At 37.2% G+C, this 13535-nt stretch overlaps 2 protein-coding genes across 2 annotated transcripts; one reads left to right on the top strand and one right to left on the bottom strand.

The window, feature by feature from the left end:
* Positions 1-1894: 1894 nt before the first annotated feature.
* Positions 1895-7261, bottom strand: ppme1 (protein phosphatase methylesterase 1). Its single transcript, XM_067491433.1, has 14 exons — positions 6993-7261; positions 5967-6060; positions 5739-5831; positions 5537-5594; positions 4845-4896; positions 4273-4427; positions 3826-3916; positions 3544-3609; positions 3335-3461; positions 3100-3229; positions 2844-2888; positions 2648-2712; positions 2453-2520; positions 1895-2239 (listed from the first exon to the last, which is right to left on the bottom strand). The coding sequence occupies exons 1-14, from the start codon at positions 7076-7078 to the stop codon at positions 2236-2238; spliced, it is 1134 nt and encodes a 377-aa protein (XP_067347534.1). The 5' UTR covers positions 7079-7261; the 3' UTR covers positions 1895-2235.
* A 183-nt stretch (positions 7262-7444) lies between these two features.
* Positions 7445-13426, top strand: LOC137107652 (dicarboxylate carrier UCP2-like). Its single transcript, XM_067491434.1, has 8 exons — positions 7445-10922; positions 11029-11160; positions 11307-11496; positions 11592-11799; positions 11875-12072; positions 12183-12284; positions 12360-12540; positions 12630-13426. The coding sequence occupies exons 3-8, from the start codon at positions 11371-11373 to the stop codon at positions 12742-12744; spliced, it is 930 nt and encodes a 309-aa protein (XP_067347535.1). The 5' UTR covers positions 7445-10922; positions 11029-11160; positions 11307-11370; the 3' UTR covers positions 12745-13426.
* The last annotated feature ends 109 nt before the right edge of the window (positions 13427-13535 follow it).

Genomic DNA, 13535 nt, shown 5'->3' with positions numbered 1-13535 from the left:
TTTCATTACATCATAGAAATTTGATTGTATGGCATATGCTTCTAACTTCTGTCTACAATTAAAGGGCTGCAGGTGGAGCCACAGTAGCTGTGGAACCATGTACAAAGCAAAGGTGACATCTGCTGGCTTATAGATGAGGTGCTTACAAGCAGATTCACACAATTTTATGGTATCACTCTTTTGAGCCAAACATAAAAGCAATAACTTTTTTAAATTACTGACTGATGAAATGTTTTTATATTTAGAACATTTTCTACAAGACAAAATACACACGTTTAAAGAACCCATTTGTTTTTATTCTCAATAGGGCTATATGATAAAAGCTGGACTGGACAGCTTTGGCTGGTTTGCTGGATTCACATTGTTCAAGTTGAAAATTTTTTATAGACATATATAATTTGTGTATATACAATACTACTAAAATGTAGGGTTAATCGACTTTCGTGTGAAATTTCAGAATGCACCTAAAATATACTATAATCTTTACATGGGAACTTTGTCATTGTTCTTCTATAAAGGCTTGAATGCACATGTCTAACTGTTCAATGTTTCAGCACTTATTGCATAACATGCTGTTTTCTAACAAGGTGATTAACCACAAAAACGGATCATGTCTGAACCTGGAATCCACCACTAAATGTTCTGGTTCAATGACAGTCCTCTTCATCAAGCTGTTCACATTTTCACATCATGAGACCAAGATGACACCTAACAATTGACAAGTTATTGAGACATTAAATTTTTTTTTTGTGGTATTCCCACCACTGTTGTTAGCTTTTGTTTAAATAAATTGTTTGAAATGAAATTACCATTGCATGCTTCTACTTAAATGTCCTACTTTTATGATACAATATCACTGTATCATAAACTTAACATTGACATGACATTTTCCATAAATTTCAGCCAAAAGTCTTATCCTGAACTTTTTGTGAGTAGTGTAATTCTGTGTGGAGTTGTAAATGCATATAGCTACCGCATCAGAAATGACAGTAAGACATTGTGGGTTGCAGTGCACAAAGACAAAAATATATGTAAATATACATTGATTCTTGTTTTATCTTTTTTATTTATTTATTTTTTACATTTTTCAACCTGTTATCTGTTATGTAAAAGCATTTCCAGAAACAGGGGCTGCAAATTAGCTTCTGCTATATGCCCTATTTGCATGGCATTGATTGTTTAGTTGTACTATATGTAAGTGCAGACCATTTATTATTCTTGTAAGAATAAATAAAACAAAAATATGTTTATTATAAACACAGGTATTTCTAATTAACTTTATGGCCCGAAACAACCCTTTGTAAAACAAAGTTTTTATACCATCATATATTTTAGCTCATTTTAAGTCTTGACCAATTTTTTCACAAATTATCAAAAATAAAATGTGGTTATTAATTTTGCAAACATATATAAGAATTCTAGTGGCTATATACTGAAGAAGTATTAAGTTGCTAAATTATCTTTGGAAACAATTTCTAAGGTCATACTGGGCCAACATTTCCCTCATTCCTACTTCACTTTTCCACCAATGGGACGTGAGGAGTATAACTCAAATACAGTACGTGCTGCCATCCTACCATCAGACAAGAAGTTTAGGCTTGGGTTTTAGCTCTTTCTTCAGACATATAAATGGTGTTTTTCCCACCCAAGTGTGATCAGGAGAGTTTCATTCTGTATTGCTTAATTTCTTGTGTAGCAAATATGAATTTTATCACTATACAGTGATACAATTAAATTTGAATTCATTCTCATAGCATTCTCACCATGGATGTGCCACTTATTCTAAATACCAGTTACATTTATATTGAGACCTGATGACCTGATGCCTCATGCTAATGAAACAAACACATCTAAAGTTATGTCCTTGTGTTTTAAGGCACAGGCATGGGTGACATTGTTTTCTGCATCCATCTTTATTTATTGTTTGAATTCAAATATTACAAACACATTAACAAGGATGCAATCACTCAAAACATGAAACAAGGAGGGCATTACAATTCTGAAATTAAAAAAGTACTGTAAAGGAAAAGTACAATCAAACCTCAGTGTTTTAAAAATAAAAATAAGGCAAAGCTGGAAGGCAAAGTATCTACATACCAAAACCAACATAATAATAACAATAATAATAATGCTTGTTCTGTTTTCTTTAATTTGCTGTTAAACTGTACGATGATGCAGATGAATGTTGAAACATTTCTTCTATGGTTGCTGGCTACTTGGACTGAAAACTGTAAATTAGCTGTAGGCAAAAAAGAGTGAAAACCAGGGATTGTTCAAAGACAATGTAAACAATAACTTTTTTCCTTTTGTGCAACATTTGATTTTTCTTTATTCAACCAAAAAAAAACTTTGGCAGCATGCTTGTTAAGCTAGATACAATCAATCACCTATCTAATTCTAATGCTCTAATGTGTATATGAGTATAACATACTTTGGTACGAGATTCACTTACCACAGGTATCCCTCTTTAAACTCAGTGAATTTGTGCCGGACCATAAACGTTGCAAGAGCATCTGCTACCTAAAAACAGATCAAGGAAAAAACAAAAGAAAACATAGAAATTGCCTGAATCTGCAGTGAACCGAAGATGCAAAGGTATACATGCAAACAGAACCAAACAATTGCAGGACAACATGTTACTGCTTACTTTTTCAGGTGCATCCTCATGAACAGCATGGCCACACTGAGGGAGGACCTGCATCTGAAACTTCCCTGTGGACAAACAGTGACATCATGAATATGACAAGCAGTCTGTGTGCTATGTATTCACAGAGTATATGACAACTGTCGAACATGAATTAAACTGGAAACTATGCATAAAAATCACCATTTGTCTTCCTTACCTTGCATCTGTCCAATAGTAAGGTCTTTGTCAAGTCTGTCCACCCCTGTACAATGGAATAAGTCAGGGGTGAAATTGTGCAGTCAATGGCAAAATAGCTGAGAAAGAAACCCTTGAATTATTTGTACTCATTTAAACCAGTGAAACAGCCCTGAATATCCTGCAACTCTCTCTCCACTGTAGACTTGGATACTTTTTATGTTTAGAGAGACAAATAATAATCCAAGTCCATTCAGAGAAACTGTGAGAGGTCTAACCTGCAAGCAGAAGCAGTTTTGGCACAGGGCAGGTGAGAAAGAGAGCAGACAGGCCTCTGAACCAACCATCCCAGTATTTTTCTGTCTTTGACAGCTCCACTCGCCAAGTGAAGATTCTTTCTTTTTTTATCTGTATGAAAGAAATCAATCATTTTAAATCCTTTGCAACACACTCACACACATGCTGTAAATACATACTGAAAAAAAAAAAAAAAACAGGACAGAGAGAATAAACCTCTTGATCTTCCTTCATTCTTTTCTTGTTAGCTACTACTTCTGCTTCTTCTTCCTCATCCTCTTCTATTATACCTTCCTCAATGCTATTAGAAACACCTGCTGGTGTGCTGGTAGGTTCCTCACATCTGTAAATATCAGTAACAGTTGGAAATAAATCTTGCAAACTGGTATCTCACTCAACATACAGACGAGAGAAAGCAGACTTACCCTTTCACTTGGCCTCCCATTGACACCCGTGCGGATTCAATGTTTCGGATCTGACCACTCTTCACACTGCCAGCACAGGAAAAGTTTTAGTTTTAGTTTTAGGCAGAAGGAGACCAGTCTGAGTGGAAGGAGGGTCTTAAAGTAAAGCTCAAAATATGTTAACTTATTTTAACAAGGCTCCTACTGGTTTTAGTAAATTATGTTTATGACATCAGTTGATCTCAGTAACTAGAGTGCTAAATAATATTATGTCATGGACATCACTAACGGTTTCAGGTTTACCTCCACTCAATGGCATTCTCCAGTGATTTAAACGTCTTTGGCCGACTTCTGAGGAAATTCTGCATACTGTTCAGAGCATCCATTGCTGTACCTGAATGCAATAACAATCTGTATTAGGTGTTGAGACAGTATGGCTGGTAAAACTGTACTGAACTTGTAATTATTTTTAATTCAATTTATTATGAATAAGGGTGAGGCTTTGGATCAGCTGGTATAGCATTCCACAAAACAATAGGTCAGTAGTTCAACTCCTCTCTCCTTTTGGCTACATGTCCTTGGGAAGGACCTTAAACCTTAAGTTAATTGTAAGTCGAGTAGGATACAAGCAACTGTTAAACGACTAATTGTAATTGTATCAGATTATTGCTAAGTGTTCCAGAATCAGCATGCATTTTTCTCTAAATAAAAAATATCTATCTATGAATCTCCTTTTTGAGAAAGACTTACCTTCCACAACATCAATGACACAGAGGCCGAGCAGGGATGGTATATGATTGGCATTGGCTGTGTGAACTGCAATTGCCCCACCCATACTGTGTCCAATAATCATGATTGGAGGAGGGCTCTCTCCATAGAGTGCCTCCACCACTTTGCCGATATCCCTTTTGGAAGATAAATGTGGATAATTGGTTAACAGTGAAAATCACACTAACACCACACTTTGATATCTTTCTATTAAAAAAAATTCAAAAGATTAATAAAATGAACAGAGGTGGTGTGCAGAGCAGTGAACAGTAATCGTAAAAATGCACAACTAATTATAATGATGAACAAAAGCTGGATGTAAGCATGTGAGGATGATGACAATAGTAAGTTAACAATGAAACAACCAGAATAAACTGCAGTTGCAATGTTATACAATGAGGGAAAAGAAAAGAAAACACACAGACGTGGTTTTGTTATTTAACTTCCCAAGCTTGTAGGATCATTGCTACTCTCTTTGTTTCCCATGTTTATCTGTGATTCAATGCCAAGTTGTTTAAAATATGTCTGCCCTCAATCCACACACAGAAACATACTTAGCCATTGTGTCTGCAGACAGATCATCAGGATTTTTCACTCTGGTGTCCCCTGCAGATTAAGAAAAAAGAAAATTGAATCTAAACCGAATATCAATACAAATAAATCAATTCACAGAGGACCAGGAACGTGATCAAGCTACTCTGATGAAGCAGTTTGATGGTTTAATGACTTCTGGTACTGGAGTTACATTTCAACATGCTAGCTAAATCTAGTAACCCTCCATCTGACGCTATTTCGTTGTACACCTTATATGTATAATAATAAATAAAGCACTTTACCTTTATCATACTTTACCCTTTTTATTATTTTGTGACTACTGCTAAATTTAAACTACATTCTTGCATTTTTAAAGAAAAATTAAGTCAACTGTTAATCATATATAACATTATGCCATAATGCAATTAATAAGCCAAATAGTGATGTGCAAAACCAACATTTTTTATGTTTTTTTTCTCGCCAAAATGAGAGGTACCATAGATTTTTCTATTTAATTACAATCCACTGCATTTTATGAATAAAAAGACAATATCATTGGATGTCGACACATACATATTTCCCATACATATTTATGTAAACCATTAAGAATTACTACTTCACAGTACTCTCTGACTAAACTGATGAAATCTCAACAAAGACTTTCTAAATTATGACAAAAATATCTAACTAATGTCCTAAAACTACTGTTTACCATGAGCTCTAAGGTCCATAGCCACCACCCTGCAGTTGATCCTGCTGCATATCACAGCCTGCAAAAACACATTCGTAACACCATTCTCATCAATAGTGCATATTAAATACACTGAAATAAAAGAACTTGAATATTTTGACTATGTGCACTTTTCTGCAGAGTTAGTAAGCTACAGATCCTTTGTAATAGTTTTAAAGCTCACAGTGAACACTGCCCAGGAAAGTGCAGAGTGGCCTCCTCCATGAAGCAGGAGCAGAACAGGACCATGGGAACCGCTGCAGTAAATTCTGAAAATGTTCAAAGCAGTCAAGGAAACACATCATAACTCAAAGAGAGCAGATGCTGCTCAAATGAGACACAAACATTAACTCTTTTAACCATTCTTAAAATGGTCTATTTTACAGTGAGATTACAGATCGACCAAGGATATATCTTTGCCATTCTCACTTTCCACCTCAACGTCTTCCATGGTCTCAAAGTAATGACTCCAGGGCAGGGGGGAGAAATCCTTCTTTCGTCCAGGCCTGTAAAAAGTTAATGTGTGTCTGACATGACTGTACACAACTGCAGGGTTGTTGATATGCATAGGAAAACAAACATGCAATTGCATGAGATAGACATAGCTCTTTGTTTGCTTTTTATACCTAGTCACATATTTACACATTAAAAAGAAAAATAAATGCTTTTAAAAAATAAAAAAAGATTACAGGCAACATATGAAACCTGTGTTGCTAAGGCTGAAAGCTATTGAAATTGACAATGGACGATCAGTGCTCAGACTCTAAACAAAGCAAGTATATTCTACTGTACTGCAGTAAATGAATTTAATTAGTAAACTTTGCAACAAGACACATGAAATAAGGCAGCAATGCCATGCCATGCCAAATCCAAATACTTGTTTATACAATTAGTGTAACACTGTAATGTAAACAGTCTGCTCACTTTTACCCTAACATAACATAGCTGATGATAATTAGGATGCTGCAAGATTGAACTAGATTTTACCTAACACATATAGAACAATTGAGCAACTAGCTATAACAAAAATTGTCATACAAGGAAATTAAGACAGCTGACTTACAGCCCGTCAACAGATAATAAGCAACAAATCTGTTATGACTATCTTATCATTGCACAAGAGCAGATAACCTCTAATCACCCATCATGCAATCCCTCTTTCACTGCCGTCTGGATGAGATGTAGGGTGGGTGATCCTACAACCTATATGTTTTAGCGATGTTAGGGGTACAGGTCGGGTCGGGTCCAATTTATTTTTCAGAGATATTCATAGCTAAGGTTCATAGCTAAAACTGGAGCCAGTAGAACTGCCTCGTCAGACTCTTAATTTAAGGACTTTAATAACGGAGGAAAACGAAAGGATAGCAGACCGTATTGCAATTAACGTTAATAAGCAAACACGTCTAACAGCATGCTAATAAGTTGTTAGCTAACTCACCCCATTTTCATCTTGGAGCTGGACTGAAAACCACCTGCCATCGGAGGTCTGGAAGCTAACAAATTCAAATGCAACTGTTTCTCCATGTTGTCGAAAGCGGGGTCGGTCTGTGTCAGGGACTGTTTAATATGGCCTCCCCTCTCTTTCGCAGCATATGATTTTCTTCGATACCTGTACCGCACTAGCCAGGCATTGGATAAATTTCAGCTTACGGTAACTACGTTTGTATGACAAGCTAAGTAAAGCTAACACCTAGCGCTGCTCTTCTTCTTCGGCTGCTGCTGCTGTGATTATTGTCATTTTGAGACTCTTTTCTTCTTTATTTTTTTCTAACAAGTTAAAATGTTGTACACTTTAGAGCATTACCGCCCTCTACTGAGCACCAGCTCACTTACAATAGCAGTTCATAATTTTCAAGATTTCCATAGTTCAGTCACGTTTTTCATCTGATATTTTTTATCTGGAGGATTTTTAAAGTAATTGTTTAGACACAGTTTAGGAAAAGTGGAAAAGTGAAAATTATTTTATGAAAATGAGACCTGTTTCTTTTTTCTTTTTCTTTTTTGAATTGGGCTTTAATTTGAAAACCTATATTTGTTTTGAAGCACTTGGCATTAGCCAGGAACAGTTTTTTCCTCATGTTTTGATGTTAATAGTGCTTCAGTTCCATCATTACAGACCCAAAGTCTCACAAGCTGGCACATATCAGCAAATGTATCAAGTTTAAATTTGAATCAAAATCTTTACTCAAAATTTAGAAAAGAAAAAACTAATAAAGGCACAAATAAAACTGTACGTTTGACAAAAAGTTTAATTCAAAAAATGGTTAGTTTGACATATTTTAATAACATTTTGTCAACCGATAGCTGGAAATTGCACGTAATTGTCTAAGAAACAAATTTACATAAGAACATAAGACGTTATGCGGAAAGAGATTGTACATCCTTTAAAAAGTTTTTTTTTTCATCTGATGCTCTCTGAATTAACTAAATGACAGCACAACTTCATGTTACATCTTCTAGCCTGCAATATCTTTGAGGAAAAGTGGTAGCAAAGTATACTTTACCCAAGAATTAGAAAGAAGTGGTTGTAAAAGCTGGAAAGATGTCGGTGGCCAACAAAGCAACGCAGGTGATGAAAGACACCATTAAACCACATCATGGGAAATGTATTTTTGTAAAATGGTCTAAATAGTCTGCACTTATATACCATTCGGCACTTAAAGAGCTTCACACTGCTTCTTATTCACCCATTCGCACGCACACTCACCAATGGGGGAGCAGGAACAACTAAGTTGGGGGGTTGTCTTGCTCAAGGAACCCTTGCCATGTAATTGGGGGAGCTGGGGATTGAACCAACAACTAGGGGATTAGTGGACAACCATTTTACCTTCCTGTGCTACAGTAGAACTTAATCATGAAATAAGCAAAAATTCGGGATGTCTTAGCCTCTGCTGCTTTTAGTTAATCACAAAATCAATAAAACCTGTTCGGACTGATAACAAACCATCTGCAGGCATTAAAGTATGAGTCAGTGTTAATGAGACATATTTGAATCTTAAATACAGTTACATAAAGTATAGGCCATGCTATGCCAGCTGATTTGAGAAGACTAGATGAGGTGAAAGTGAATAAACATATATACTAGCTTCATACAGTTTTCATTTAAAAATTGTGTCTTCTTATTTGCTTACAGTATATTATTTAGAAGATGCTTTTATCCGAAGCGACTTACAACTAAGTAGCAGACGCTAGGGACAACTTTAGCGTTTAGTGTCTTGCAAAGAGACACTTTGACATGTAGCCAGGACAACTGCTCTACCAACTGAGCTACAGCCACCCAGAAATTACTGACAATTCTATGAGAAAGTCTAATTAATTATCAAACAGCTTTGTCATCACAGTGACATAGTTATCTTTTCGTGTTTATATGGCAAAATTATTTTCCAAAAGCTTTTGACAAGCTCAATTACAGGTCTTATAAATAGCTTGAGTCACCAATGGCTCAATTTTGTATCTATGTAGTACATTTTTATGAAACTCACCCACCTGTCTTATTGCTTCACAGTAAAAGAAATGACTATGTTCATTGCAGTTATTATTCATAACCCATTACATATTAAAATCTACAGCCCACAGGCATTTGAAAGATAATTAGCAATTAGTTCAAATGAAGTTTACCAGCAAGCAGATGTGTGAATGAAGAAAACATGCACAGTGGGACATACTGCTCTCTGTCCTACTAACCTTTAAGGGATGGAGTGTTTATTTATAGTGTAGTGGTTTTTATAGTGTTAGAGAGATTAGTCATTTCACGGCAAGGACTCATGGTTCGTGGTATTTAAAACACAGGGGAATCACGGTGGTGATGGCAGTCTGCCTGCTCAGTTTCATTTTCGGGGAGCTGTAGGAGAGGTCACTGCCGGCTGGTTGAAGCCGGACCAGCGAGTTGTTTACTGGTCTGTCTGTGTGTTCAAAGGTTATTCACGCTATATCCCCAGGGATCTGTTTTAGCGTCTGCCAAAGAAAGCAATTGATGCTGCTTTCCCCCCTTGATTTATTTGGCTGGTGCTAGAGATCTTTTCTCATCCCTTTATAAAGGGTTCTAGATTTACACTTGAACTATTTCCATTCTTTGTCTTGCAAATTATATAAAAAAACAAAACAAAATAAAGACAAGAACAGAAGAATTTAATTGTAACTGAAATAAATTTAAAATGTATGTCACCCCCCAAAAAAAGAGGCCCCAAAAAGGTCCTCATTAAACAAACATTACCTTTTTGACCAATTTAATGGTTGGAATTTCTGTAAGCAGTGGAAATGTGTAGGTAATGGGTCCGTCCTTTTTTTCAGCCTTGTTTACAAAAACATCACAAGCAGCAAACGTGTAAAACTGGATATGAAGACATCAGTAATGACTGTAAAATAAATACTTAGAAAAAGACATAAATCAACAGTATATGTGGAAAACACTGGTAAGATTAGATAGATAGTTAAGGCAGATTTGCAGGGTAGGCTGCATAACTTTATGTACATTTGCTGGTCTTATGATGTAGAGCTGCTTGGGAAAGTCACATTTATAGAGGTGTGTACACTCAGGACAAAGTGTCCCATCCTCTCTAACTCTTTCCATTCAGTATCTATTCCTCTCTTTGGGCACTTCTAGTTTGCTTGAATGATTGCACACAGATGCTACGTTCATCCTCCCACTTGTAGTTCATTCTGTGGATTGGCTGAGGAGCATAATGGGTCATTAGCCTGGAACATTTCACAACTTTATTTCTTGCAAGTAGGAGGAGCCAGGAAATGCAGCTAACACAGTGAACTCTTGGCAGGCCATTAAATGATTTCTCAGCCAGTCAAATGCCCCATAAAAGCACGTAGGGAATTCAGACAGGCCTCTCTATGTGATTGGCTGCACACAGCATATCAACCCACAGTTACATTGAATGTGATGTCAGCTGATAAACTCATATTTTAAAACTGAAATGTTGTATCCACTCCAGAATCAAATAAACACAATGTTTATATGATTCTGAATCTTATTGCAAAAGTAGTTGTGAAACGACATACAAAATGTTCAAAATATTCTTTCTGCTCATGCCAGATGCTACTGTAGCACCACTGAAGCCCCATTGATGTCCATACAAGGCTACCTTAATGACGCTGATACGAGCAGATCAACAAGTGCTCAAATGTCCATCACTGTGTCACAGAGTCTGGTAAACATGAGCTTGACAGAACAGGTGTGTATAACTTGTCAGGGTGCCACACAGCCACGTGCAAAAAGGTTCCTATAAATTTGCGGTCTCCTTAGCTTAAACAGTACTACGGCAGTGTGAGACCAGAACACTATTAGGAACTAACTACCCAAAGGATTATATATTTTCACCACCGTGCAGGATTGTAACTTTCTTGGAACACTATTCAGGTAAACACTAATTTCTTTTTTTAAATCACACACAAGTTTCAGCCTCTATAAACTATTTATATGCAAACTCTTCTCTTTCATTAAATAATGAATGCTTGTTTTTTAGTGAATAGTGATATGCTGACTGCTTCACTTCAAAAAGAGTATATGGCCCAAAGTGTTCCCAGAACAGAACCACATCCAAAGAGAAGTTTAATTCTTGAGAAAACTTGAAGTTTTTTTTTACCATCACTTAAAGGTAAATATTGCATGATATAGTGCACGTTATTGACTCATTTAGGATATTACTAGTCCAGCTACTATTTTGACGAGTTTTACCACGTCTGTCTTCCTGAGCTGTGTAATATTTTGATGTCTTTGGTGTGTGTGGTGTGATATTCACAGAGGCTTCAGGCAAGTGCCATTAAGACCAACGTTTTCCACGTGTTTCCTCAACCTAAGTGCAGAAATGGTCGGCATAAAACCCACAGATATGGTTCCCTCAGCAGCAGTTAAGTTTTTTGGAGCAGGCACTGCAGCCTGCATTGCTGACCTTCTCACCTTTCCATTGGATACCGCTAAAGTCAGGCTACAGGTTAGACAGACAATAATTCAGAAGGTTTCAGACATGTCATTTTAATCCTTATTAACCTATTGCTAAGAATCCCTCAATGTCATCATATTCTCCAGATTCAGGGAGAATCTCAGAAAGCTAAAGGAGTCAGTGCAACAAAGTATCGTGGTGTGTTTGGCACCATCACCACCATGGTGCGCACAGAGGGTCCCAGAAGTCTTTACAATGGACTCGTGGCAGGACTGCAGAGGCAGATGAGCTTTGCCTCTGTCCGAATTGGACTCTACGACTCCATGAAGCAGTTCTACAATCGAGGGACAGAGAGTAAGATTCATAACTTGAGCAATTTTGTGTTTCTTTTCAAAGCATTCTTGTGACTGACATATACATGTTGCACAGGTGCTGGCATCGTTACTCGGCTCATGGCTGGCTGTACCACAGGAGCCATGGCTGTGGCTTTTGCACAACCTACAGATGTGGTGAAAGTTCGTTTCCAAGCCCAGGTACCACTTGCTGATGGTGGGAGGAGATACAACAGCACCCTTGGTGCCTACAAGACAATTGCCAGAGATGAGGGAGTACGGGGCCTTTGGAAAGGTGCTTCCTATTTTGACTTTAAAACAATTTTAATTGTTTTAATTTATTTTCTTATTACATACTATAAAAACACTTCCACCGGTTTTTAAACTACCCTTTCATCCTTCCAGGCTGCATGCCCAACATCACACGTAATGCTATTGTAAACTGTGCCGAATTGGTGACCTATGACATTATCAAAGAACTCATCCTGAAGTATGACCTAATGACAGGTGCGTACAAACAAATTCACGTGGCACTATATCGAATACTGAGAAGGATTTGACTTTGCTTCTGCTCTCCCACAGACAACCTGCCGTGCCACTTCACAGCTGCCTTTGGTGCAGGCTTCTGCACAACAGTTGTAGCTTCTCCTGTGGATGTAGTCAAGACACGGTTCATGAACTCAGGGTCAGGCCAATATAGCAGTGCCATCAACTGTGCTCTCACCATGGTGAAAAATGAAGGGCCAACAGCTTTCTATAAAGGGTAAATGCACCCTCACATAACATTGAAGAAAATAACAGTAGAATCACCTGTTTGTTATATTTCCTTACTTTTTCTTGTGTCTCATTTAGATTTATGCCTTCTTTCTTGAGACTGGGGTCTTGGAACATTGTGATGTTTGTGACATATGAACAAATTAAGCGTGGTATGACCAGGGCACAGCAGTACTGGGAGTCACCATTTTGACCTCCGCTTGTTTCTCTGGACATGGCTGCACATACACAGTCACCTGGCGTCTACCACTATTCAGTGGTCACTCGTGACTGGAAAAAGAGGGCTGTAAATGGAGGTGCACAAGAGAGCTCAAGTGGTCTGGAGGCCCATGGTTGCATTGACAGTGGGGCTCACAGGTGGACTTGCGTTGTAAGAGCTCATTTTAATAAATACCTATGGCAGGAAGCCACTGGCCTTTGATTTCCTGAATTATGATTGAGACTGTGAACACCATTGTAATTCCTTGTAAGGATTTAGCTATAAAGAGACATTATGGATTAAGGGTGAGCACCTTTCACCATCAACCTTACTTATTCAGGTGCCAAAGACAAATGTGAAATGGGAATTCCAACTAAACAGTAAACAACAACCATGAAAGGATATCGGTCACTTTGACTTACAAGATGGATTTCCTTGTTATGTAAATTAACTGTAATGTGGTATAGACAGAAGGAGTTTGGAAGCACAGACCTACACAATGACCATTTCTATGTCCCTTATTCTTCTGTTTTGCATTTTGTTTACAATGTTTATCCTTACCATGTGTGTAAAAATGCATCTATGTGTTGCCTTTTGTGAATAGTATGATTTATTGCTGGCCGATAAGTCAGAGATTTGTTGTACAAAAATAATAAAATGCCAGTTTTTAACTTTGTCAATTGCATGTGAATCATGTTGGGGTTAAAGACAGAGAGTGTTCAGTATTCATGATATTTAAGTTTCATTATTTCCAAAGGTATTCAGGCAAATATAACACATAGGTT

This window comes from Channa argus, chromosome 22, assembly GCF_033026475.1.
Source record: "Channa argus isolate prfri chromosome 22, Channa argus male v1.0, whole genome shotgun sequence".
Taxonomy (NCBI): Eukaryota; Metazoa; Chordata; class Actinopteri; order Anabantiformes; family Channidae; genus Channa; species Channa argus.
This window is presented reverse-complemented; position numbering and strand designations above follow the sequence as displayed.